At 43.5% G+C, this 26,756-nt stretch overlaps 1 protein-coding gene across 3 annotated transcripts in view; it reads left to right on the top strand.

Moving 5' to 3' along the window:
• The window catches only part of ipo8 (importin 8), a gene marked incomplete at its 3' end in the record, with an annotated part of 35,418 nt that overhangs the window by 5,354 nt on the left and 3,308 nt on the right, over positions 1 to 26,756 (top strand). For 2 of the 3 annotated variants that reach the window (XM_084050014.1, XM_084050013.1), the window contains exons 2-23: positions 36 to 117; positions 1,386 to 1,542; positions 2,895 to 3,053; positions 3,997 to 4,153; positions 5,373 to 5,462; positions 6,108 to 6,202; positions 7,454 to 7,538; positions 7,838 to 7,972; positions 8,770 to 8,869; positions 9,385 to 9,461; positions 9,996 to 10,112; positions 11,738 to 11,827; positions 13,660 to 13,825; positions 14,339 to 14,499; positions 15,956 to 16,081; positions 17,350 to 17,425; positions 20,180 to 20,305; positions 20,778 to 20,875; positions 21,748 to 21,843; positions 23,472 to 23,692; positions 24,114 to 24,319; positions 26,291 to 26,521. In XM_084050014.1, the coding sequence (XP_083906140.1) occupies positions 36 to 117; positions 1,386 to 1,542; positions 2,895 to 3,053; positions 3,997 to 4,153; positions 5,373 to 5,462; positions 6,108 to 6,202; positions 7,454 to 7,538; positions 7,838 to 7,972; positions 8,770 to 8,869; positions 9,385 to 9,461; positions 9,996 to 10,112; positions 11,738 to 11,827; positions 13,660 to 13,825; positions 14,339 to 14,499; positions 15,956 to 16,081; positions 17,350 to 17,425; positions 20,180 to 20,305; positions 20,778 to 20,875; positions 21,748 to 21,843; positions 23,472 to 23,692; positions 24,114 to 24,319; positions 26,291 to 26,521 (2,851 nt within the window). The remainder of the gene's footprint in view (positions 1 to 35; positions 118 to 1,385; positions 1,543 to 2,894; positions 3,054 to 3,996; positions 4,154 to 5,372; positions 5,463 to 6,107; positions 6,203 to 7,453; positions 7,539 to 7,837; positions 7,973 to 8,769; positions 8,870 to 9,384; positions 9,462 to 9,995; positions 10,113 to 11,737; positions 11,828 to 13,659; positions 13,826 to 14,338; positions 14,500 to 15,955; positions 16,082 to 17,349; positions 17,426 to 20,179; positions 20,306 to 20,777; positions 20,876 to 21,747; positions 21,844 to 23,471; positions 23,693 to 24,113; positions 24,320 to 26,290; positions 26,522 to 26,756) is intronic. The other variant, XM_084050015.1, reaches the window with a different exon arrangement.

Here is a 26,756-nt window from a genome sequence, read left to right as displayed (position 1 = left end):
TTACGTTACAATAAGTGCTTCCCTTGTCGTTTCAGTCCTTCAAGATCATCAACTTTGCCCCCACGCTGCTGCAGATCATTGTGTCTGAACAGGTGGACTTCCCTGTTCGCCAGGCAGGTGAGAGACAGAGACACTGCACTGTGCTGCTGTTGAGCTGTGGCTTTGTGGAATCGAAACTGCTGCTAGCGGCCTTGAGTGATGTTGTCGCTTTGATCTGAGCATTCCTCACTTGTGGTTGCTTGTAATGTCTGTGATCTAGAACAGGGGTCTGCAACGTTTTCAGGCCAAGGACCCCCTAGCTGAGAGAGAGATGAAGCAGGGACCCCTCTCTATATTGTATAAAAATTGTATTTCAGATAAACTTTTGCTGCTCTTTTTCCCCTCTACACCTATAACTCTTTGCAAAAAATAGCCGATCTACAAGCTCACAACGCCTCGCAGCGCAAGGCGTTGTGAGCTTGTAGATCGGCTATTTTTCCCCTCTACACCTATAACTCTTTGCCAAAAATAGCCGATCTACAAGCTCACAACGCCTCGCAGCGCGAGGCTTTGTGAGCTTGTAGATCTGCTATTTTTGGCTAAAGTTCTCCTCAGGAAAAGGGATGCAAGGGTTCAAGTGGTTATTGTAAAAAACAAAAATCATATCACACAAAGATTTGGCGGACCCCCTGTAGTAACTCTGAGGACCCCCTAGGGGTCCCGGACCCCCTGTTGAAGACCCCTGATCTAGAAGATCTCTTAGCCCAGTGGTTCTCAACCTTTTCTGGATCAGGGCCCACTTGAAAATCCGAAAAGCATTCGTGGGCCCACCCATCTGATAAGCCTATTTAGGCCTGAGGCAGATACTAAAAACGCCTTCGAAATCCTGACCTAAGTTTTCAGAAAAACTTCAAATCTTTATAACCCCCCCCACCCCTCAAAAACAAACAGATGGGTGGGCCACGTGCATTTCCAGAGCATGTTTTGATCAATGGAATGTAGTATACTTTAAGTTACTATTTAGCAGTATTACAATGAAAACTCACTTCAAGGTGTTAAAGAAAACATATAGAAGGTTAAAACATCCGCACACTGGTTTAAAGGGACTACACCATGAATTTTAACTTTTCCTTCTTTTTTTGTGTGTTTTTGGTCTCCCCTACCTCTCTTCTATCCCCAAAAAAAACCCAGTTTGAGCACTCAGGCTTTCACAGCATATCTGGGCTTTTATGTAAATTGGTCTCAAAACAGACCACACTGATTTGGCCCCGAAAGTGACTTCGGCTATTGTTTGTTTGGTTATTTTTTAGCTGTTTTTCAGCTATTGTAATGCTGTCCTAAAATGTGTGTGTGTGTGCGTGCGTGTGTGTGTGTGTGTGCGCATGCATGTATGCGTTGGTTCCCAGCTGCCATCTACCTAAAGAACATGGTGAGTCAGTACTGGCAGGACAGAGAGCCGTCTCTGGGTGAGGTGGTGTTCCCCTTCAACATCCATGAGAACGACCGGCAGCAGATCAGACAGCACATCGTGGAGGGCATCATCCAGTGTCCAGAGTCCATCAGGTAAAAGAAAATAGAGCTGGCACATCATCCACTGGAGGGTATAGGTGCAGGACCAATGAAAACCACAGGCAATTCGAAAATAAACGTACAGTCACTGTGGCTTACAAGGGCTCCCAGTCAAAGCTTTATTTAGTCAACGTTTCACCTAAAAAAAAGTGTTTTACTGCTGATTTTTATTTTTCAATTGCAGAATCCATAAGGTACTAAGTACCACAGACACGCAATTTGTTCCTGTTTTCTGATTGGTCAGGTGAGAATGTTTACATGAAAAGCACATGATAAACGTCTATGCAACCACTGAAAACAACTATTATAATTTTATTTTTGGCAAAAACCGGGACAATTTCTTAGTGAATGTTGAAAACCGGGACATATTAGTGTTTTAGAGATATTTGTCTCGGGACACGCAGATTGAAAGCGGAACAATCCCGGACAAACCGGGACGTCTGGTAGTGGTCACCCTAGGTTAAGTGCCTTGATCAGGGACTCCTCAACATATTGCCAGGGCCAGGAATCGAACCTGGGACATTCTGCTTCCCAAGGTAGGCTCTCAACTCTATTTCGGACACAACTGTGTCTATCTGACTGTTGTAACGCCCACTTGTAGGCCAACGCTCAGACGTTCTGAACGGGGCTCCCCGACAGATTCAGTTGCACAGCTCTGAATCTGTTCTTGAGAGATTACACCGGGGGTATTCAACTAGATTAGACAGGGGGCCAAAATTGTTAAATGAATTGAGGTCTTTTTTTTTTTGATAAATTGCTCCAGGGGCCACAAGAAAGGTCCTCGCGGGCCGCATTTGGCCCGCGGGCCACCAGTTGAATATCTATGGATTACACTGTCAGTAACACAGTGCTCTAAAACAGGGGTCTTCAACGTTTTCAGGCCAAGCACCCCCTAGCTGAGAGAGAGATGAAGCAGGACCCCCTACTCTATATTGTATAAAATTGTGTCTCAGATTAAAGTTTTTTTTTTTTACTTAGTCTGCTCTTTTTTCCCTCTACACCTATAGCCTCTTTGCCAAAAAATAGCCGATCTACAAGCTCTCAACGCCTCGCAGCGCGAGGCGTTGAGAGCTTGTAGATCTGCTATTTTCCGCTAATGTTCCCCTCGGAAAAGGATTTCTTGGGTTCAAGTGGTTAATGTAAAAAAAAAACGAAATCCTATCACACAAAGATTTGGCGGACCCCCTATAGTAGCTCTGAGGACCCCCTAGGGGTCCCGGACCCCCTGTTGAAGACCCCTGCTCTAAAATAACAGAACAAAAATCAATTCGGTGCGTGAAATCTCGATCGCGAATTGGCCAACGATGAGGTCGATGACATTTCTTCGGGGTGTTTTCTCTTCCCAGGGCCCAGTTGACGATGTGTCTGCGTGCCATCATAAAGCACGACTTCCCCGGCCGCTGGACGGGCATCGTGGACAAGCTGGGCATGTACCTGCAGTCCCAGAACAGCAGCAGCTGGTATGGCAGTCTGCTGGCGCTCTACCAGCTGGTCAAGACCTACGAGTGAGTCCTCTGTTCAGGTTCCTCTGTTCCTCTCCATCTTATCTCATGCTACCTCCTAGGAAACCCTTTCTCTTTCAGTTGTGTTTTAGCGTTTTCACTTTCCTTTTCCTCGCAATTCAGTCATTCTGTGCCCTTGTACTGTTATCCAGGGGTTCTCAAATTGGTTCCCAGGGGTCCTTGAGGGGGTTCCAGGGGGACTGCAGCAAGTTTAGTTAATAATAATAATGTTAAAGAGGTGCTAAGGTGGTGGAGGAGGTGCTAAGGTGAGAACCAGGTATACTTAATGAACTGGAGGCGCTTTGGATAAAAGCGTCTGCTAAATGACTGTAATGTAATGTAATGTAATGTGTCCACATAAAAACATAATTTTAACAATTTCTGTACACTTTTTTGAAAAAATCTTCCTCCTAGTATAACCATAATACCTGATGATTATGTTTTAGGGGTGGGGGAAAATCACTGAAAATCACGGCACCCCGTCTTTAATAATAATAGCTCAGATTTAAATAGCGCTTTTCTAAGTACCCAAAGTCGCTTTACATAAAAGAAAAGGAAGGAACCAACTTTATTAAGAAAAAAAAATCAATAAAAAGATAGGTGCTAGATTAAAATCGCTAAAATAATATATTCATATAGCATCGAAATAAGTTTAACCACTTTAAACCTAATATATACTTCTGCCTTTCGAAAACAGCCCGTCTACATGTTCCATGTCAGGGACTGGCTGTCCCTGGCTGACTGTGTGTGTGTGTGTGTGTGTGTGTGTGTGTGTGTGTGTGTGTGTGTGTGTGTGTGTGTGTGTGTGTGTGTGTGTGTGTGTGTGTGTGTGTGTGTGTGTGTGTGTGTGTGTGTGTGTGTGTGTGTGTGTGTGTGTGTGTGTGTGTGTGTGTGTGTGTGTGTGTGTGTGTGTGTGTGTGTGTGTGTGTGCGCGCGCACGCATCAGGTATAAGAAGGCAGATGAGAGGGAACCGCTCCTGGCAGCCATGCAGATCTTCCTGCCTCGCATTCAACAGCTCATCACCCAGCTCCTGGCAGACGCCACCATTTTCTCTGTCCTCATCCAGAAACAGATCCTCAAAATCTTCCACGCTCTCGTACAGGTGGGTTATGGGTATGATGACTGTAAGTGACGGCTTTTATAGTGATCGAGATCAAGTCAGTGATGATAGAAATATAGAAGAGACAAGTGTAAATAAAAGAAATACATATGAAAAAAGTTACGATTATTGGATTAACCCATTAACACATTGACTGCCTGAATTATTTTCACTGCCTATTGTTATTCATGCCAGAGATTCTTCAATGAAAAAACAAAAAGTACTCAGGAGCCGAGATACAAAATTTTAAAGTTTTAAGTTAACAAGGAAGTGGATGAGAGTAAAGATCTTCGAAAATGCATATCTCCTTGGTCTTTGGGTCAAATTAAAAAATATTTTTTTTGCTAAAATCGAGTTAACTCGATCTTGGCAGGCAAGTGATGAAAAGCTAATATCGAGTTAACTCGATCTAGGCAGTCAATGTGTTAAGACCTGAGGCGATTCTTAAAAAAGTTTTTTGAAAAAAATATAAAAAATATTTTTTCACGATTTTTGAATAGCCAAAGAAATCTAAAGTGACACAGATGCGTTCCAGGTCTTAATGGATTAACTTACATGAGCAAGATTGTCGGTTACTGGTTCTGGATATCGGCTTCGATATATTTCCGGTTAGTCGTCCAACCCTAGCATGTTGTGTCTTTGACTTCCCTTCTACGGTCTCTTATGTCATTTATTGACCTTAAGAGCTGTCACAAGCAGACTAAAAATGATTGTTTCTAATAGCTGGGCTGAGTTTCTGTGTCTTCGTGTGTGACTGTTAGGGCTGTCACGATTATGACATTTTACTTGACGATGAATTGTCTGTCAAAATAATTGCGATCAACTATTTAATTGTGTTTCTGTCGTTGAACAGCGGAACATTATGAATGAAAATGACATTTCTTTTTGGCTTTAAGGCTTCGTAACCAAAAGTCGCACAGGGCAGATACGACAAATAACATACATATTTAATTACTTACGACTTTCAAAAAAACATTGATAGTGGAAATAGCAGATCCACAAGCTTACAACGCGTCGCGATGCATTGTGAGCTTGTAGATCGGCTATCCCCACTATTTTTGAAAATGTTTGAAAATATATATGAACATTTTTTAACATCGAAATGATTATGACGATTATGCCAAAAATGCGATGATGTAATAATTGTGACAGGCCTAGTGATCGTTTTGACGAATGGAAGGTGACAAGTTGATAAGAGTTGTGGGTGTCATTTCCCCCGCAGTACTCCCTGCCTCTCCAGCTGATCAACAACACAGTCATGACCCAGTGGATGGAGATCCTCAGAGCCGTCATGGACAGGGACGTGCCTCCTGTAAGACACACAACACTCTGCACTGAGCAGCACGCAGTCCATTCCTATAGCAATCCTAGAGTTCTTCTGCTGAAATTAGAACTATACACAGTAACAGTTGCACAACTACGATCATGAAATACTTTGGAACCAGCGATTCCCAAATAATTGGCAAAACACTTTTTAATGATAATATTCCATACATGGTATTTTCATTAAAAACCCTGAAAATGTTGTATTAATTGTAATACCGATAAATAGGAACTTAAAGCTATTCAAAAAGAGCAGATATACAAGAAGATATATAAGCTATGAGCTTGTAGATACTATAGCTATTTCTTTTTTTTAAAGTGAACATTTGTAAAATATTTACTTCCAGGGCCCTCAGAAGCAAAGATTTGAGTTACAAATGTTGGTTTAAAAAATATATATTCAAAGATTTGCACACATTTTCTCAATTATTTTCTAAAATAGCAGATCTAACAAGCTCATATAGTGCGTCACTCAGTGCCGCAATATGAGCTTATAGATCTGCTATTTTTGAATAGCCAAAGAAATCTAAAGTGACACGGATGCCTTCCCGGATTGAATGGGTTAATGTTTACGAATGACCCTCACTATGGATCTGATCATTGTTGTTTGTTGTTTGTCATTGTGTGTTGCTAGGAGACATTGGAGGTGGATGAGGACGACCGTCCAGAGTTGGTGTGGTGGAAGTGTAAGAAGTGGGCCCTGCATATCATTACTAGACTGTTTGAGAGGTGAGACTCTTCATTAGAAACCTCGGTCACACTTTCTATGAAGCCTGTGTCTATATATATATATAATGCATTTATGATATATTATAATCTGCTAACACCGTATGATTAGAGTTATAAGCATGTACTCATAAACGCAAGGCTTTCTAACAATAATAAACAAACACAAAACATTTTATAATGATTTCAGATTTATAAGTTCAAGTATCATAATCCTTAATAATTGCTGGTCACTCACACAGACCTGGCTAGAATAATGGAAAATGGTGCATTTATATAGCGCCTTTATCCAAGGCGCTTTACAATGTGCATTACATTCACCCATTCACACACACATTCATATGCCGACGGCGGGGGGAAACCATGCAAGACACCAACCTGCTCATCGGGAGCAATTAGGGGTTCAGTGTCTTGCTCAAGGACTCTTGGGCACTAACTCTGGGAGCCCGGGATCGAACTGGGAACCCTCCGGTTCCCAACCGGCCGCTCTACCTCGTGAGCCACTGCCGCCCCATAATGTGATTATTGTTATAACGTATTATGAATATATGAGTGCTTATAGCTATAGTTATACAGTGTTATAAGTAGATCATAATGCATTATAAGGACTGGCCTGGAGCGATGCCTTTTGGGAACACACCCCTTCGGTTTACGCAATACCCATAGATCAGTGGTTCTCAACCAGTGGTCCGGGGACCACCAGTGGTCCTTGAGGGCGTTCCAGGTGGTCCCCAGCTAAATGATGGAGAGTTGGTAACCAAATGGACCCTTATAGATCTTTAACTCTTGAGAGTGTAAAATGAAATGAAAAATGAAACCAAATGGTCCATTTGGTTTCATTTTACCCTCTCACAAGTTAAATTATTGTTAAACATCTGCAGCATTACTTAGTTAAAGAATTGTTATTTTTGATCAACGTCTGCCTGTTATCTCTCCTATGGTACCACATCAATACAGCATGGAATTGTGGACAACATCTCATCCAACGATAACAAAATATTAAACGTTTTGGGTCTGTGAGTCTAAATCTCATCAGATGGTGGTCCGTGGCTCAAATGCCGACTAAATAATGGACCTTGATACGAAAAGGGTTGAAAACTACTGCCATAGATAGATGTTTACAATGCATTACAGACATGTGCTTCATAGAGAGTGTTACTAAAACACCATTTGGCGTGCAAAGGCATTGACATGATGACTGATGACTGATTTGTTCCGTTCCCTCTGCTTGCGTCCTCGTGGCGCGGGTCGTAGGTATGGAAGCCCAGGCAACGTGACAAAGGAGTACTTTGAGTTTGCCGACTTTTTCCTGAAGACGTACTCAGTTGGCATACAACAGGTACGTACTGTACATGCTTCTCCTTCACTTCGTGCCGCGCTAGGAGCTTGTAGATCTGCTATTTTTTGGGAAAATCGTGAACATTTAAATCTTTGAATATATATATTTTTAAATCAAATGTTTTTAACTCAAATCTTTGCTTCTGGAGGTTCCTGGCACAAAATATTTTTTAGATGGGGGTGGTCCGCAACCAAATGCATATCGTTTTGGGGGGGGGGGTCCTTGACATGAAAAGGTTTGAGCACCACTGCCCTAGGGGTCCCGGACTCCCTGTTGAGTTGTTGGTATGTTTTGTCCAGGTGCTGCTGAAGGTGGTGGACCAGTACAGACAGAAGCAGTACGTCACGCCGCACGTCCTGCAGCAGTCGCTCAACTACCTCAACCAGGGCCTGTCTCACTCCATCACCTGGAAACAGATGAAGCCACACATGCAGGTGGGACCAGGGTTATTAGAGTTCACTCAAACTTAACCAAATAACCAAAACTAGAAAAAAGTTATTGGAAATAAAACAAGGCTTTACCCCCCCCTCCAAATAAAAGATAACTAACTGAAACTGTATTGTGTGTTTACAAAACTAACTGAAACTAACTAAAAATGAAGAAATGTCCTTAGTTTTAGTCTTTGTCAGTATGCAATGTTTTCCTTAATAAAAGACAGTGCAACTAGCCCATGTACAAGCTCAGCCTGTAGAGCTGCTATTTGTGTTATTCTTCTGATCGTTTTGAATCTTTCCCTGGCCCTGACTAGCCTATATTACAGTAAAAAAAACTAAGGATTACTAATCATAACTATAACAAAACAAACAACTTTTTTTTAACTAAGCTAGCAAACCTGAAACTAATGAAAAATTCGAAACTATAATAACTCAAGTTCTGAAGCTTAGAATGTATCTCTGTTTGAATCAAATGGAAGGTTCTCTGTCTATGTTCTCTCTGCCTCAAAGAGCCAGAGACTGCATAACCTAACACCTTTGGATCACCAATGTTTTAGTCCATTCTTATTAATCTATCGAGGATGAGACACATTGTCAAGTCCAGAACTTAATTTCCATTGTGGTCCTCATACACATAACAAGTACATGTCTGAACACAAGAGTATTAAGTATTGTGTATGTGTTGTGTATGTTGTGTACGTATATGTTAATAATGATGATGATGTCTTGGTAGAGCTTTAAAGATTGAGAAAAGCCAAATTAAAAGTGTCTTCATGGCTGATGTCTGCTCTCAACAGACCATAAGTCAGGAGGTCATCTTCCCACTCATGTGTTACAAAGACGAGGATGAGAAGCTCTGGCAGGAAGACCCCTATGAATACATCCGCATGAAATTCAGTGAGTGGAAACGCACGCACGCACGCACGCACGCACGCACGCACGCACGCACGCACGCACGCACGCACGCACGCACGCACGCATGCACGCACGCACGCACACACACACACACACACACACACACACACACACACACACACACACACACACACACACACACACACACACACAAATATAGAGATGTATGCAGGAAATGTTTATTAATGCTTCGAGATTTTTGTATTTGTAGATACAGTGACACCTAGTGGCAAGTTTCTGTGGGTAACCGATCTCAGAACATACAGTACCTATTGTCTGGTGGGTCTCAAAGTGGGGTCCAGGGACCCCTCAGGTTTCCTTGAGGGAGTTCCACATGGACCCTTATGGGTCTGTAACTCTGGGAGTGTACAAATGGAACCAAATGAACCCCATTTGTACACTCAGAGTGTAGTAAAAGGTTTGAGAACCACTACAGTGTATTCCACGCAGTTTTGTCCAAACCACTGTGCCAGCCTGTGTGTCGTTGTGTGTTGTAGACCTCTACGATGACCACGCTCTCCCCGCCACCGCTGCCCAGAGCCTGCTGTGCAAAGCTGCCCGCAAGAGGAAGGAGGTAAACACATGACTGATGCTGGCTGATGTCACAGACATTTTAGGGCCCGGTTATCCTTTTAAAGGAGCGCTTCTTCTTCCATTTTCAACATGATCTTTGTATAATTGGTCCTCACTAATGCTCATTATAAGATGACTCCATTTCCGTGGGTGGGCTGTGGACATTTCACCGTCCCGTCTACCAAAGACGTCATCGAAGGAGATTACAAGCTAATACAAACTATAGACTTTTCCTTCCTGGAAAGTTAGCTTGTTGAAATAGAAGCCATTGTTTGTGCATTCATAAAAAAATGATAAATATATATTTTTTAGATCTTGTTTAAATTGACCAAACCTGCCTACCGATGATGTCACTGGTAGGCAGGTTTCTGAAGGTTTCTCCCCTCCTCACAGACTGAATAGACAGAAAAATCTTATTTGAGGATAGGTTGAAAATGGGTGTGGGCGTGGTCCTTTCAAGCATCCATAAATAATAACAGAAAGCCTTTGTACGGTGAACTTTGACTTTTTTGTCCTGCGCTGTCATTTTTGTCAGGTTCTTCCCCAGATGATGGAGTTCTGCCACCAGATCCTGATGGACCCCTCTGCTGACCCCCGCAGGAAGGACGGGGCACTGCACTGCATCGGCGCTCTGGCTGAGCTCTTACTAAAGGCGTGTACACCTTGCCTGTGTGTGTGTTTGTGTGTGTGTTTGTCTGTGTACACACGCACGTGTTGCTTGTGGAAGTGACCGTATGAGAGGCTACTTCGAGAAGGGAGAGTCCATTTGGGTTCGGTTTATTTTTCCATATTTAAAAAAGCAAGGATAAATAAATAAATGTCTCATTTCTGTTGAGATCCAGTTTTGTAAACAGAGAATCTGGTTTTGTCGCTAATATACAGCCAAATGCCCAGACACAGTGAATACACCGACCAACCTCAGTACAACACACAGGCTTGTGCTAGTGCTGGGCAATGAACTGGAAATATATCGACGCTAGAGATGAGCGGACTGAATAATGACTTCACTGTAGCCTATAGAAGCCTTTTCATAAATGATATTTGTACTTAGGCTGTCCTGAAAGTTTATAATATTTAGAGAAATTTTAAGTTTCAAATACAAAAGTAGTAGGCGAGAATTAGCAAGCTGGACATTTAGACTGAATGCTTCCTTTATCCTCATTTTGTGCTAATGCATGAAACTGTTTGGCCAGGTTTTATTTGTGTTGTTTCTCATAAGCGTGCATCTGTTGTCCGTCAACAACACAGTAGTCTGTGCCTTGACTTCAGAGCTGACTCTCAACACGAAAACGATCTTTGCTTTAGTCCACTGTGTTGTTGTTTTGAAGTGGAAGGACCCCTTGCCGGCAAAAGCATGTGTAGTAGGTGGCTAATTTGTGCCTGTTAGAAAGTGATAATAAAATAATACAAACAAAATACTACAAACGCACACATGCCGATATTTTGTGCTTTTTAAAAGCAATAATAGGCCTATTAGATGTCATTAATTCGTTTCCCGCACTATTTCACCTGCGATTTATCCAATATTAATTAATAATTATATTTGATTGACCCAAATCCACCCAAACTAGTTCTCCGCGGCAACCGTGCCTAAAATCGTGATCCGTGCATCTCTAATCTACACCAATATTTATAGTGGGTAACTGAGTTATTACTGAATAATCGAGAAGCACCTTTTTTATTTTGTTTTATAATGTATTTTTTCTTATATATCAACGAATCGCCACAAACATTTCTAATAGATTTGATATAATCGACTACATGTATTAGCCTGATTAACCATATAACCCTGTATTATACTTAAAATAACCGATCTACAAGCTGTGTTGTGATGTGAGCTTGTACAGTAGCTATTTTCTCTAGTTTAATTTATTTCTATTTTTATAATTGTTCATCAATCGTAATCAAGGCAAAAGTTTAAAATAATTGTGATATTGATTTACTTTGCTTTACTTGTTTATTTACGGGACAGTGCACGTTAATGAACATCCAGTACATGTACAAGAACTCAATCAATTGAACATGATCTCATGTTAACATGCCGGATTTAGCTAGAAGCTCATTTCCATCCATTTGAAGTCGTAACGCCCTGCCCTAGCTATTACATCCTGTTTTAAGACTGAGTCTATGGCCTAATAAACGTAGAATGCTGGACCCAAGGTCCTTCCCTTGTCCTTGAGGTGATGGATATCGGTACGGGGTTAGTTGACTGTGCCGTGTTGTGACTAGCTCTGTGACCGTGACTCTTCTGCTGTGTCTGTTACGATCCCACCACAGAAGCGGATGTACAGGGAACAAATGGAGCTGATGTTACAGAACTACGTGTTCCCCTTGCTCAACTCTCCCCTGGGATACCTGCGAGCCCGGGTGAGTGAGCCCGTCCCTATTCCTCACAAACAACGCCGTCTCTGTTCCTCACCAGACTGTCTGCCCTCAATTATATGTTTAAATTAGCAACATCCCAACCCCTCCGATACGGAGCGTGCTAGAATAGAATGCAGGAATGTGATCGTAGGTATACAGTTGTCAGTGGTGTAAAGTAACATTAAGTGCATTTATTCAAGTACTGTACTTAAGTACAATTTTGAGGTATTTTTACTTTACTGGAGTACTTCCAATTCTACTTCGCTTCATCTCGGATCCAAATATTGTACTTTTACTTAACTACAATTATTTGAAAACTTTAGTTACTAGTTAATTTGTAGATATGATTATTATTACAAAACATACTGTACATTACCCACTTCAGCCCATATACATAGGCATGTGATCAAATCTAAAGACCTTCTTCAACATTGATTTCATGGTGTTGGATTTTATTGTAGTCAGGCTTCTTTATAATTTTTTTAGCTTTTAAAACCGGTAAAGCATCATGTGTCATTTTAGATTTTAGCTACTGTATATATATATAGCACATTGGTTGGCTATTCAAAAATAGCAAATATACAAGCAATATGAGCTTGTAGATCTGCTATTTTTGAAAGATCTTGACAATTTGTGCAAATCATTGAATATATATATTATTTTAAAGCAAACATTTTTAACTCAAATCTTTGCTCCGTGGAACAAAATATTTTGAGATGGGGGGGTCGGCGGCCAAATACATATGATTTTGGGGGTCCTTGACAGTTTGAGCACCAAAAAGACATTTGTAGAATCGGCCTCAGGTCTTAATGGGTTACGGTTAAGTGCCTTGCTCAAGGACAATTGCTGGGCGGGAGGTGAACCGGTGACCTTCTGATTAACAGGTTGGACTCTGTACCCGCTAAGCCACTGTTTCCCAAACAGTGGGTCGGGACCCATTTGTGTGTCGCAGACCGATTTTTGTGGGTCCTGTGTAAATATAAATCAAAAATGTTCATCAAATAAATGCATTTCCAACATTTTCCAAAAGTATTTCATGAATAAAATCAGAAAATGTCTAATTTGTCTCGAGCTAAAGTGTTTGGGAACCAGTGTGCTAAGCTACGCCCCCCCCACCCAAACTCTGGGGAAATTAAACTACGTCTTGTGTTTGGAAACAGTGCTGTAATTTTCTTCTGTTTTATGCGAGTTATGTAAGATTGGCCTGCCATCCCTTCAAAAGGGCAGCCATTTGTTCAAATGATCGATGTCCCGTTTTGAAATGACATTTCCTAATTTCTGAGGAGGTGGCTCGTGTGTGACAGTGATTCAATAGTATTAACAAAAGCAAACACGCATTTTGGAAAATGTCCTCTTTCTGTTTCTCTGCCGAGAAGGAGTCAGGGCTCAGCTTGATTTGAGGCGGAATAGCTCCGATGCTCAGACAGCAAATACATATACCTTGAAATAGGGTTTTTAAAGCATCTATGGTTGACTATCTTAAACTCTGATCGTTTTCGCACAGAAAAGCTGGGACTCAACCAACGTTCACACAACACCATTTAATGTATAACTTTTTCAAACGTTTTTTTATGTCACATTTCAATATGCGGAATCTTGATCAAAAACAGTGTAGAGTAACCCGTGTTCCCGTTTTGATACCATAGCAGAGATGTGCCTGACGGGGAAATATATCTGTGGGTCAGATAGGCAGTCTACCAACAGAAAACCAGGGGCCAATTCTGGGTCATTGTTTCGGTTTGAAACGTGTGCAAGGCAGGCATGGAGGCGGCAGTGGTTTCAACTGGAGGTGCTGTTCTGATTCTGGTTTCTTTTGCCGCGTGCGTTCTTCTCAGTCGTGCTGGGTGCTCCACTGCTTCAGCCCGCTGCGGTTCCACGACGAGCTGGTGCTGAGGAACGCTGTGGAGCTAGTCAAGCAGGACCTGATCGCCGACAAGGAGATGCCCGTGAAGGTGGAGGCCGCCATCGCTTTGCAGACCCTGGTCAGCAACCAGGAGCAAGGTCTGCTCTAACATACATGGATTAAAGTTCTCATGGGTTAAAGTTCTCAGTCGCCACTGCTGATTTCAGTCATTTGGATTCCATAAAAGCCAGCATGTCTTCTATGGAGGCATGTCGCGCACCGAAAATAGCCGATCTACAAGCTCACAACGCGCCGCGCTGCGACACGTTGTGAGCTTGTAGGAGGGGACGGTCAAAAGCCTTAGATCATCCCCAGGTAGGGGGATTCTACTTAGGCTAGTGGATAAGAGGTTTGGCTTAAACCATCCCTTCCCACACGGGAGACCCGGTTTCGACTCCCGGGCATTAAACATACAGACAATGCCTATGAATTACCTACATGTCTATTGATTGTTTGAATGACACAAATGCAGGAAATAGTGTTTAGTTATGGTTTATGGAAGCCTCATCTGTCTCCATCACTATCTATCTTTAACAGTTTATCTGTCTTTCTCGCTCTCTAGTCACTCTCTAATCACACATTTTTTTCCGTGTGTGTGTGTGTATGTGCAGCCAAGGTGTACGTCAGGCCGTTCATTCGTCCGGTCATGCAGGAGCTGCTGCACGTGGTCAAGGAGACGGAGAACGATGACCTGACCAACGTCATCCAGAAGATGATCTGTGAATACAACCAGGAAGTGGCTGCCATCGCCGTGGACATGACCCATAACCTGGTAAGACACAATCTGGGAACCCATCGCCAAATGAAAAGGAAAAACAGCGCCCTCTGCTGTTTTTTACTATCTCAGTTGGCTCTGGGAGGAAGTCGACGTAGCACACGTGCGCAAGGAAACCAGGGTTTTGGTCTGCCTTCAGCCTTTCACTTCCGGTGGTGCGACTATGTTTTCATTCCCACTAACAATATTTCTACACGGAACACTAACACCAGTTACACCACTTCTCCCAGAGAACATGTTTTTTGGTTATAAACCCACTTGTTTCTATGATGAAAGAGCAAGTTAAAATGTGAATATCTTTCCGTGGTTTTGTCTGCTCCGAGGTCGCTATTGTTAAATTAGTTTCGGTTTGTTTCTAGTGGGGAAGGATCGGCGGACACGTAAATCCCGCCCTCTACATTTGATTGGGTAAAGCGCGGCCTGCTTCCTGATCTGAAGGCACGCCCACTTGTAGGCCAGTGCGTACGCAATATGACGAACCCCCCCGACAGATTCAAGCGGAGAGCAGAATCTGTTCTTGAGAGATTAGGTAAGACATGACCCCATAACCTGGCAGGGACGGGTCTGTTGAGCTGTTTATATATCTGCCTCTTTATTTACTTCTCTATCACAGTGGTTCTCAAAGTGGAACCCCCTCAAGGAACCCTGAGGTTCCCTGGACCTCACTTTGAGAACCACTGTCCTAGATTTTTCTAAATTACACACTGGTATCGGATCGGTACTCTGTATCGACGGATACGCAAGTTATTGGTTATGGAAATCGCTATTGGCAGGGGTGCACATAACTGGTGCGCAGGTGCGCATGCGCACCCAAAATAAATAATGCGCGGCACATCAGACGACGTGAGGCGCTTTTGGGTACCAACAGCTGGGACAGGAATTTCCAAGCCTTTATTTTTTAGCAAAACGAAAAAATAAAAGCCTGGAGATCGAGGCTAGGAATTTACTTCCTGAAGCCACACTCACACACACATGCATGGTGATGCACGCCCATACACAATACACACCCATGGGATGATGGGGAGGAGGCGGAGGTGGAGGGGACGCATGCTGCAGTGCACGTGATTGTGTGACTGAGTGTTGCCTCGAATCCTGACACAGTCAGTCGCGCCACTCTCCAGGCACTCGTCACCGATGATGAACCCACCGCGATGGTGCAAAATATGCGGTGAACGTCCCAATCTGGCGGATAAAAGCAGCGCAGCACAGGGCACCAACCTTGGGGAGGGCACCAAAACGGCGAAAAACGGCGGAATTTAGGCGCTACAACATTGAAACGCACCGGTGAAGCGCCCTTTTTTTTCTCAAGCATCATTTCTTTTGTGCGCACCAAGTAACATCTCCAGGTGCTCTTCTGAGTACTAGACCAAAAACCCCTGGCTATTGGGAAGGAAAAAAGTGGTATGGGTACATCCCTAATGTTGTTGTGATGTATTTTTGTGGCGTTCACCAGGCGGAGATCTTCACCAAGGTGCTGCAGAGCGAGGAGTACGAGGAGAGCGAGGACAAGACGGTGATGGCCCTGGGCATCCTGAGCACCATCGACACCATCCTCACCGTCATGGAGGACCACAAGGAGGTAGGGCTATAGGCAGTCACTTTGTGCCAGGGACCCCCTAGAAGAGAAGATTTATCTTCAACCCATTAAGACCTGAGGCAATTCTTAAAAATGTTTTCTAAATCCTAACAGTATTTAAAAAAAAAATACATTTTCACGATTTTTCAAAAATAGCAGATCTACAAGCTCATAGCGCGGCACTCGGTGCCGCGCTATGAGCTTGTAGATCTTCTATTTTTGAATAGCCAAAAATAGAAGATCTGAACATTTTTTTTCAAAAAAAAAAGATAAAAAATTGATTATTTTTTATATGACATCGGCGACGTCATTGGCACTCGGGGCTTATAAAAACGTGATGTCGGCGACGTCAATGGCACTGAATGAGTTGATGGGTTAAAACAAATCAAATGTATTCATTTTAAAATGAGCATTTTTGATATTTGTTCTATTTCTTTCAAAAATAGCAGATATACAAGCGTCTAGATCTGCTGTTTTTGAATAGCCAATATATAAATGTAATAAAGTGGTTCAAATGATTGTGATGCTATGTTAACTACTTTTGCCGGGGACCCACCGGAACCTCCCCAAGGACCCCAGGGGGTCCTCGGACCTCACTTTGAGAACCAGTGCACTACTAGACCAACTACTCCATTTAAATCGTGTAGATTTAGCTTTTCACCATTGTTTCACACTACTGTTGTGTGTGTGTGTGTGTGTGACGAAGTAGCTAAATAGATTCATTGATACGTAAAAAATACAAATAAAATGTTCAAACATTCTCGCCTGTTCGATTAAGACCTGGAACGCATCTGTGTCACTTTAGAGTTCTTTGGCTATTCAAAAATAGCAGATATACAAGCTCATAGCGCGGCACTCGGTGCCGCGCTATGAGCTTGTATATCTGCTATTTTTGAAAAATCGTGAGAATGATTTTTTTCCGAAAAACTGTTGGGATTTAAAAAAAGTTTAGAAGCGGCCTCAGGTCTTAATAGAATAATGGATAAGAAAATGACTGATAGTCTCAGCCCTACAAGGAGGTTGCGCGTGCACACGCACACACACACACACACACACACACACACACACACACACACACACACACACTGATTCACAGAAACACTCCTACTATCAACATGTACTGTATAGAAAATGCAAGACCAGTCCAGCGCATTCAGCGCTGTCACAATATTGTGTGTGTGTGTGTGTGTGTGTGTGTGCATCCCTGTCTTTCACTCTCTCTGGATCATGACCTTTTTACCCTTCTCTAACTCTGGCTCTCTCTCTCCCAGATCACGCAGCAGTTGGAGGGGATATGTCTGCAGGTGATCGGTCTGGTCCTCCAGAAGCCCATCATAGGTATGGCAGGTGTGTGTGCACGCACGCTTCCTTCATTCATTCATTCATTCATTCATTCATTCATTCATTCGTTCATTCATTCATTCATTCCCACACACACACACACACACACACACACACACACACACACACCCCCATGTCTGTGTCCCTCCCACTGGTGGAAGAGGTACACACATTTACTCTGTTAAGTAAAAGGCATGTTTTTGATATTTTACTTGATTAAAAGTACATGAGTAGGCTATTGGCATCAAAATATACTACAGTACCAAAGTACTAAACCTTTTTGAAAATAGCCGATCTACAAGCTCACAGCGCGTCGCCATGTGATGCGTTGTGAGCTTGTAGATCGGCTAAATGGCCAATAGCCAAATGATAAAATATGGCTTACGTGGTTAATGCATGTTTGTAATAATAATCTAAATCTGCAAAAAACGTGTCACTAAAGCTGTCAAATAAATGTAGTACATTTGTATAGTATTGACATTTTTTTAATAGTAATCAAGTAAAGTAAAAAAATACCTAAAAATTGTACTTAAGTACAGTTACTTGAGTACATGTACTTAGTTACTTTCCACCGCTGGTCCCTCCCTCCCCTTCCTCTGTTACATCCCACCCCTCACCCATCGTTTGCCGTTGAGATTCACCACACAAACCAGATTCACTTTGCTTGTGTTCAGTCCAGATTAGTCCTGTGGTTCTCAAAGTGGGATCCGGGGGTTCCAGGGCGTCCCCAGCTAAATGATTTAATGAAGCATTTTTATACACGTTTAAACCTGTATACCGGCTAGATCGGCTATTAGAAAACTGTTGTGAGCTTGTAGATCGGCCATTTTAAAAACAAAATCTTGAAAGAATGTGAAACATTTTGAATATTTAAAAAAAGTTTTTAACAACCCAAAATTTTGTATGGCGGTCCCTGGCACAAAGTATTTTCAGATGGGTGTCTGCGGCAAAATACATATGAATTTGGGGGTCCTTGCTCCATGAGCGCCCGCTTTATAGCTACAACCTGTCCGCCTTGTAGAACGCAAACCGAGTGCCGTGTTCATATAGTCCTCTTCCAGTGAAAACACATTTTACAAATAATGAAAGTAAAAGTTCTCCTTGTACTTTCTGGAATGCCCCAAATGACCAGAACGATTCCTACTAGTGTAATTACCCCTGCCAGTGTGTGTGTGTGTGTGTGTGTGTGTGTGTGTGTGCGTGCGCGTGCGAACGAGTGGTGCACGATGGGAGTGTGTGAATGTCAGGATTGTGCACATATGTGTGTGTAATCCCGGGTAATTGGGCCCCTGTGTCTGGTGGAGAATTGAATCCAGTCGGCTTGGCCGGTAATGAATGGCTGGACTTATAACCCCCTGCCTGCTCCTATGGAGAAGCTCTGTGCGGCACGAGACGGAGAGAACAGCAGGACAGCGGCTAAAATTAACCCATTAAGACCGGAGGCCGATTCAAAAAAATGTCTTCCAAATCGGTTTTCTGAAAAGCTTACGTTGTTACAGTATATCAGTGGTGCTCAAACTTTTTCATGTCAAGGACCCCCCCAAATGATGTGTATTTGGCCGCAGACCCCCATCTCAAGATATTTTGTTCCAGGGACCCCCAGAAGCCGATATGTGCGTTTAAAAATGTTCGCTTTAATATATATATATATATATATACTGTATATTCAAAGATTTGCATACATTTTCAGGATTTTTCAAAACTAGCAGATCTACAAGCTCATAGCGCATCACTTTGTGCCACGCTATGAGCTTGTAGATGCTGAGATGTGAAAATGGGTGCAAATCTTTGAATATATATATTGTTTTAAAGCAAACATTTTTAACTCAAATCTTTGCTTCTTGGGGGTCCCTGGAACAGCATATTTAGAGATGGGGGTCGGCGGCCAAATACATATAAGTTTGGGGGTCCTTGACATGAAAAAGTTTGAGCACACTGATATAGAAACATACGTTTTTTCAGAATACATTCAGAGACATTCGTAGAATCGGCTTCAGGTCTTAATGGGTTAACAAAGTGAAAGATGGAGAGGTCAGGCTAATTTCCCTCCCAGGGAAATCTAATCAAGACACGTACACGTAGACACGCACGCACGCACGCGCACACACACACAGAGAGCGTAAGAGCCTCTCTCGAACACCCCCTCATCAATTGAATTCACGCTGTGCAGTGCCATCACATTTGATCATCTTCAGTCCATGGCTCTCACGCGCAGCCTGATATCATCATGCTGTATCGGTGGAAACTTGCATGTGCAAACACGTTACTTTTCAGGAAATTGGGGAGGGGGGAGAACCTGTGTTCCAGTGGATTCTGTGTAGTAATTATTAATACTTTTGATTGGTTCAATATTTATAAAACACACGCGTGCGTGTGCGCACGCGCGCGCACACACACACACACACACACACACACACACACACACACACACACACACACACACACACACACACACACACTTAAACACTTTCACATCTATTTTTGCTACTTATCTGTGACACTGTAGTATGAGGGGCATAAATTACAATTTACGGGAAAAAAAACATGAAAAGTCGAAATATGGAGACACAAGGTTTCTGCCAGACAGCTGTGTGTGTGTGTGTGTGTGTGTGTGTGTGTGTGTGTGTGTGTGTGTGTGTGTGTGTGTGTGTGTGTGTGTGTGTGTGTGTGTGTGTGTGTGTGTGTGTGTGTGTGTGTGTGTGTGTGTGTGTGTGTGTGTGATGCTAGAGTAACATGCCCTTGGCTGACCCTCCCATGCAGAGTTCTATGAGGAGATCCTGTCCCTGGCGTTCGGCCTGACCTGCCAGACCATCTCCCCCCAGATGTGGCAGCTCCTGGGCGTCCTCTACGAGGTCTTCCAGCACGACTGCTTCGACTACTTCACGGGTATGACCTCACACACATTACCACCTGCTGGTTTAACCACATGCATGTATTACTCCACCAGAACAACCTTTGCTTTGCTTCATTTGTTTATTTAGGGGCCCATTTCTTTGGGTCCATTTTCATGGGAATGGACCCTTTATTTTTCGTTTCCTACATTTTTGATTATTTTTAGAAGCAATAAAAATAATGTACAGTACTTGATCGGGCGTGGGACACACACACCACACAATGCAACCTTAGTGTGTAGAGGCTTTTATTTTAACAAACTTTATTCAAAAGACAATTCAGTCTTTAGACTTCCATAATGGAGGATCAAAATGTTGCGAAGCTCTTTTGTTGCTTTATTAACATTGAAACATACTTTATTATGCATTTATTAGCTGTTAACTATGCACTTGTTAACAGTTGAACCATGATTTGCATTTGCCTGGTCTAAAGTTTGGACTGTGTTTTGGACTGTTTTCCTCCACAGATATGATGCCTCTGTTGCACAACTACGTTACTGTGGACACAGACATGCTCTTGTCCAATCCCAAACATTTAGAGGTCATCTATACCATGTGCAAAAAGGTCAGTATTTCTGGAAATGTTTGACATTTCTTTTCAAAATGATTCCCATACTGTAAATCGATTATATTATTAACTCATTCCCTGCCAGACTTATTTCTGGCTGTGTTTGCCCACTGCCAGCGATTTAGTGTTTTTTATAACTTTTCATTATGATCGCAAGTCCAATCGTTTCTAAACACACACGCGATCCGTGCACGCCGCTCAGACAACAAACATTCCGACCGAGGCGGAGTCTCTCTCTTTCAGCCCAGTGTAAAAACCCCATGTATCGCCATGTAAACGGTCGAATCACTTACTTTTCCCACCTCGCCACAGACCTCGCTAAATCCCTTATGATCGCGTGTTCAACTGTTTGTAGACACACAGGGTAGTTGTGTGAGTGGCCCAGAGAAGACATTTTCAATCGGCGACATTCCATTTTGAAGTAGTAGCGGTTTCTAAAAAGCGTTTCTAAACAGCGTTACACGGGGGAGAAAAGCGAAGCCGAGAAAAGATGTTTTAGAGGGGGACCTAAACAGGAAGCGGACGGAACTGAAAATCTTCGATTTGACGTATTTCCGTATCCGGGTGTGCTACAATGAAATGTGTCACTGCGAGAGATGAGGGAACGTGAGATCTTTTAAAATCAAAGTTTTTTAAAAATTACGTTTTTTACGTCCTAGGCAGAATTGGTAATTGGAAATAATTACGTTTTTTACGTCCTAGGCTATAACTAACTAGTCCTAGTTAAAATCTATTATTTTTCATAATCAATTAAATCAATTACTTCGATTAACTGTTGCCGTTGAAGTGGAGTTGTTCTGGTACGTCTACAAAAAGCTAGTTTGTCCCTATTGATTATAGATTATTGTCTAACCGTTGCCTTGCTGTAGGTGCTGACCAGCGATGCGGGTGAAGACGCTGAGTGCCACGCTGCCAAGCTGCTGGAAGTGATCATCCTGCAGTGCAGAGGCAGGGGCATCGACCAGGTCAGAAGAACCCGATAGCCCACATCACATCAATAACCCACAACACAACCAATAGCCACATCATACCAATATCCTACGGGCTGGGGCAGCCAGTGGCGGCCTTTCCTATGTTTCACCCGTTTCAATTGAAACGGGCCCCCAACCTCAGGGGGCCCCCCAAAAAAATATGTTTTGACTCGCATCCCAGTCCGGGGCCCGCCTCTGGCTGGCCGACGTCCAAGAATTTCATGCAAGAAGAGGATGTAGATCTGATTAAATCAGGGCTCAGCTCAAGTGAATCATGTGAGTGAGTTGTTTTAGCTGTCTGTCCATGGTGGAAGTGCAGATAGCCTAATTAATAATTTAGTTCGAAAATGCATCATTATGGATTGTGGAAGCAAACCAACTTCAGTCCACACTTTTTTTTTTTAATTATTATTATTTTTTGCAGGGGGGTGCATATGGGGGCCCCATATCATATGAGCTCTTGAAACGGGCCCCCAGATCATTAAGGCCGCCCCTGGGGGCAGCACCTGTCAGCAGGGAGCGTTGGGTGTTGAGTAGTAGTAGCCTCGCGTGGCCAGACAATATCACACGACACACTGCGTGGATATTAGTCTGGTCCCTATCAACGATAGATTCTTTTCCAAGGGGCGGTTACAAAAAGATCCAAATAAGGTGATAAGCCCGCCCACATTTGGGTACTGGGCCTTGATTGGTCCCTCACGACTTCGGAGGGAGAGAAATGAAAACTCTATTGAGGGGGGCCAGACCTAATCTGCCGAGGGCTAAAGTGCGATGCAATTTTGCAACGGCAGATTCGTCTGGAACCAGGCTAGAGTAGTAGGACGAAGGCAATCCTCCCAGTGGGGGCTCCTCACTGGCAGACAGTTGAGCCAGTAGGATACAACAGCAGTGACGACACACAAATGTGTGTGGGGAGGAATTCATTGGCATAACGAGATTAACGACTGAATTGGGGAGAACTGGGTAAAAAAGCAAGAAATAAACACACAAATCTGAAAAATGGCCCAATAAATATCAGTGGCAGCCAATAGTTGTAACAAGGTTTTGTGTGTTCAAATATTTAAAGCATTCTACCCGACCGAGCAGGGTGTCGTTTTTTTTAAGTCGCAGCTCATTCAAAATGCATGACTGGATGTTGTGATCAGATTAGTGAGGTGACACCTGTTACTTTATCTGTGCCTCTCAGATGTGCAGCCGCTTCCACCTCCTCTAGTGCAGTGGTTTTAAAAGTGTGGTCCAGGGACCCTCAGGGTTACTTGAGGGTTGTTCTAAATGGACCCTACTCTGGTCTGTAACTCCGGGAGTTGTGGGGTGTCCTTGGAGAACCACTGTTTGTGAACCACTGTGTCTAGTTCGGTAGTTTACAAAGTTGGGGCATCGTGAGCTTGTAGATCAGCTATTTTCAAAAGATGTTGATACATTTGAATACTTATAATGGGACATTCTGCATAATGAGTACTTTTACTTTTGGTACTTTAAGTACATTTTGATGTCAATACTTTTGTACCTTTACTCAAGTACATTTTGAATTCCGGACTTGTAACGGAGTATAATCTTCATTGCAGTATTGATACTTTTACTTAAGTAATAATTGTGAGTACGTCTTCCACCACTGTCCCCAGTGTATTCCGCTGTTTGTGGAGGCGGTGCTGGAGAGGCTGACGCGCAGGGTGAAGTCCAGCGAGCTGAGGACCATGTGCCTGCAGGTGGCCATCGCCGCCCTCTACTACAACCCCGCCCTATTGGTCCACACCCTGGACAACATGCACTTCCCGCACAACCCCCAGCCAATCACGGCGCACTTCATCAACCAGTGGATGAACGACACCGAGTTCTTCTTGGGGTGAGGGGGGGGGGCAGGGTTGCCAGATCAGCTTATTATAATTTCCCCGCAAGATTTAATTTGAAAATAGCCGATCTACAAGCTCACAACGCGTCGCATCGCGACGCTTTGTGAGCTTGTATATCTGCTATTTTTGAATAGCCAAAGAAACCTAAAGTGACACAAATGTGTTCCAGGTCTTAATGGGTTAACTTAGTTTTTGTGACGTATAAAGGTTTAGTTTTGTCTACCCATCATTTTGTAGCCGTCACTTTTTAGTTCTAGAGTTGGAGCTCTTGTAATTTTTTCTCTCTCTCTCTCTCTCTCTCTCTCTCTCTCTCTCTCTCTCTCTCTCTCTCTCTCTCTCTCTCTCTCTCTGTCTCTGTCTCTGTCTCTGTCTCTGTCTCTGTCTCTCCACCACATCTCCCCTTTGGCCCGCCAGCCTCCATGACCGTAAGATGTGCATCATCGGGCTGAGCGTGCTGATGGAGCTGCCTCGCCGGCCGGCGGCGCTGGACGGGGTGGCCGCGCAGGTCGTGCCCTCCGTCCTGCTCCTCTTCCTGGGCCTCAAGCACCTGTACGCCTCCCGCCTCCTCAACAAGCCGGACCTGCTGGCCCGCGCCGGGGCTCAGGACGAAGACCAGAACGGTGAGCAGAGGCATACGCTCATTGGGGCCAACGAGGCCATGGCCCGGTCTGTGTAAAGGGGCAAGATCCGCCAGGGGAAAAAAACAAAAAAATCAACATTAGCTGCCCCTCACCCTATAAGTAGCCTAGCCTTTGTTTTCAAATGGGGCTCATTTGCATTCGGACGAATTGTTAATGAGTGGCCAATAGCCAGTTTCGCCGTCAAACCGGTTCTCCATTGCGCAGAGACGCGCACCTCTCTCCATTCAGAAATGTAATAGAAGAAGAACCGTCGTCCTAAAACACCCTGCTCCGGTTCTACACCGGCGGCCTCGGTCCGCGAAAAAAGGTGGGGCAGTGTGTTTTGGGACGAGCGTTCCGTTTTCCACCCGGAATGGCTCGTTAATTCTCAATAGACTTATCAGCCGTTGTTGGGGGGGTTAAGATTCTGGCCCAGTCAACGTTAAAATTCACCATACGCTGCTGACGGTAAGAAAACTGGAGGAGATTCAGTTTCCGTTTCGTCTGTCACTTAGACGCACTGGTCTGGTGCATAATTTACATGTGACAATCTTAAGCTCGGAAGCTCCGCTGCAATAAAAACATAGAAACAACAGTGCCGGATATAAAGAAGACACAATCTAAAAGAAGTCAATAAAAACAGTAAAAACAGGGCTCAACATCACACAGGAAGTGCCAAGTGTTATTGCACAGTCACTCTTTACTATTAAGAGTCTGATGGCACGGTCTGAGGCTGCAGGTCAGAGATCAGATGAGAAATGTGAGAGGAGCAGAGGTTACAGCGGGACGAACTGAGAGGCAGAGACCGAGAGACCGAGAGAAGAAGAAATGATACGGAGGGAAGATAATAAAAATGGAGCGAATGCAGGCAGAAAGGGGGGCAGAGTATACGTCAGCATGAGTGATAATGAAATTAAACTATATAGATTTTTGCCTCTGACCTGAGAAATCCTGATTTACAAACCTCTGCACCACATGTCCCTGCATGCCCTCTATAGCTCTGGCTATCCAACGTAAAGACTTCTAAACTGTGTATAGGGCTATGGGATTTTTCCAGGGACATAATTAGTCTCTATTGTTTTTGTTTTGTTTCCTTTTTAAAGCTGTTGGCCAGAAACTATGGAAGTTTATCATGAGAAGGGAATGTACTACTGGGCTGCTAGCCCAAGTTCAGGTTCCCATTCGTTTAGTGTGTTTTAATCATGCACACACTGAACTTAGAAAACATAGGTAACATGAACTACAACACTGCATAGAGTACAGAAGTCCTGACGTCACTCGTTCATCCCCCGGTTCGTAAAGTAATTTCTCTATGGAGAATAACATTGGGTCATCATAGAATCCTCTCATATAAGAATTGTGGTCCAAAAATAAACAAACTGTCTCGGCGATATTGTCAGGGAGGAGGCTCTCGTTTATGATAGTCAGTCACTCATATTTGATACAGTCTGTTTCTGGCGAAAATGTAACTAATTCGGCGGAAGTAACATTAGCGCTGTCTCACCGTCAGTTGATGCTTCATACCCATAAGAGTCAAACCGCCGGGATCATTTGTTTATTTTTGCAACACATTTCTTATTTGACGTGATATTAAACACGTCTATGGGAATTCAGAACGGGGGTGGAAAACCGCAAACCAGGTAGGATGTGTTTAAAAATTGCGTCAGACTTCGGTGCTCTATAGTCTGTTTACACAGCAGACAATGCAGTCCTTGTGTGTAAACATTTAACAAACCAGGATTTGTGATCTACTAATGTCACTACATGAAGTTATTTCTCACATAAACCTTGTATCTAACATATTTAAACTTTTGAAAGTTACTTTTTCCTAAATTAATGCCCTACTTCATCATACTACTGTGCCACGCAAAAGTAGCAAAAATAGCCATTTCTTGAAAAAGTAAGAGTTTTGGACATACAAGGTTTCCAGCCAACAGTGACACATTGTTTCTGCTCCTCTTGTGCCACCAGAGGAGATTCCCAGCGACGAAGACGAGGTGAACGAGAACCACGGCGCCATGATGCAGCAGCAGTCCAGCATGGCGGGCCCGGGCCAGGGAGACGAGGAGGAGGAGGAGGATGAGGAGGATGATTACTGGGATGAGGAGGGCTTTGAGGGCACGCCGCTGGAGGAGTACAGCACGCCTCTGGATTACGACAACGGAGAGGACGAGTATCAGTTCTTCACGGCCGCCCTGCTCAGTAAGGACTAGCGCACAGTGACACGCACACACACACACACACACACACACACACACACACACACACACACACACACACACACACACACACACACACACACACACACACACACACACACACACGCACTCACACTCACACACAGTACAATTCTCACCCATTTGATGCTGGGAACGAGTATGTCATTTTAGATGTTGCTGTATACATATTGTATAGTTATTTATTTGTCAGCCTCTGT

Source organism: Gymnoscopelus microlampas (genome assembly GCF_963454915.1).
Source record: "Gymnoscopelus microlampas genome assembly, chromosome: 23".
Classification (NCBI taxonomy): domain Eukaryota; kingdom Metazoa; phylum Chordata; class Actinopteri; order Myctophiformes; family Myctophidae; genus Gymnoscopelus; species Gymnoscopelus microlampas.
This window is presented reverse-complemented; position numbering and strand designations above follow the sequence as displayed.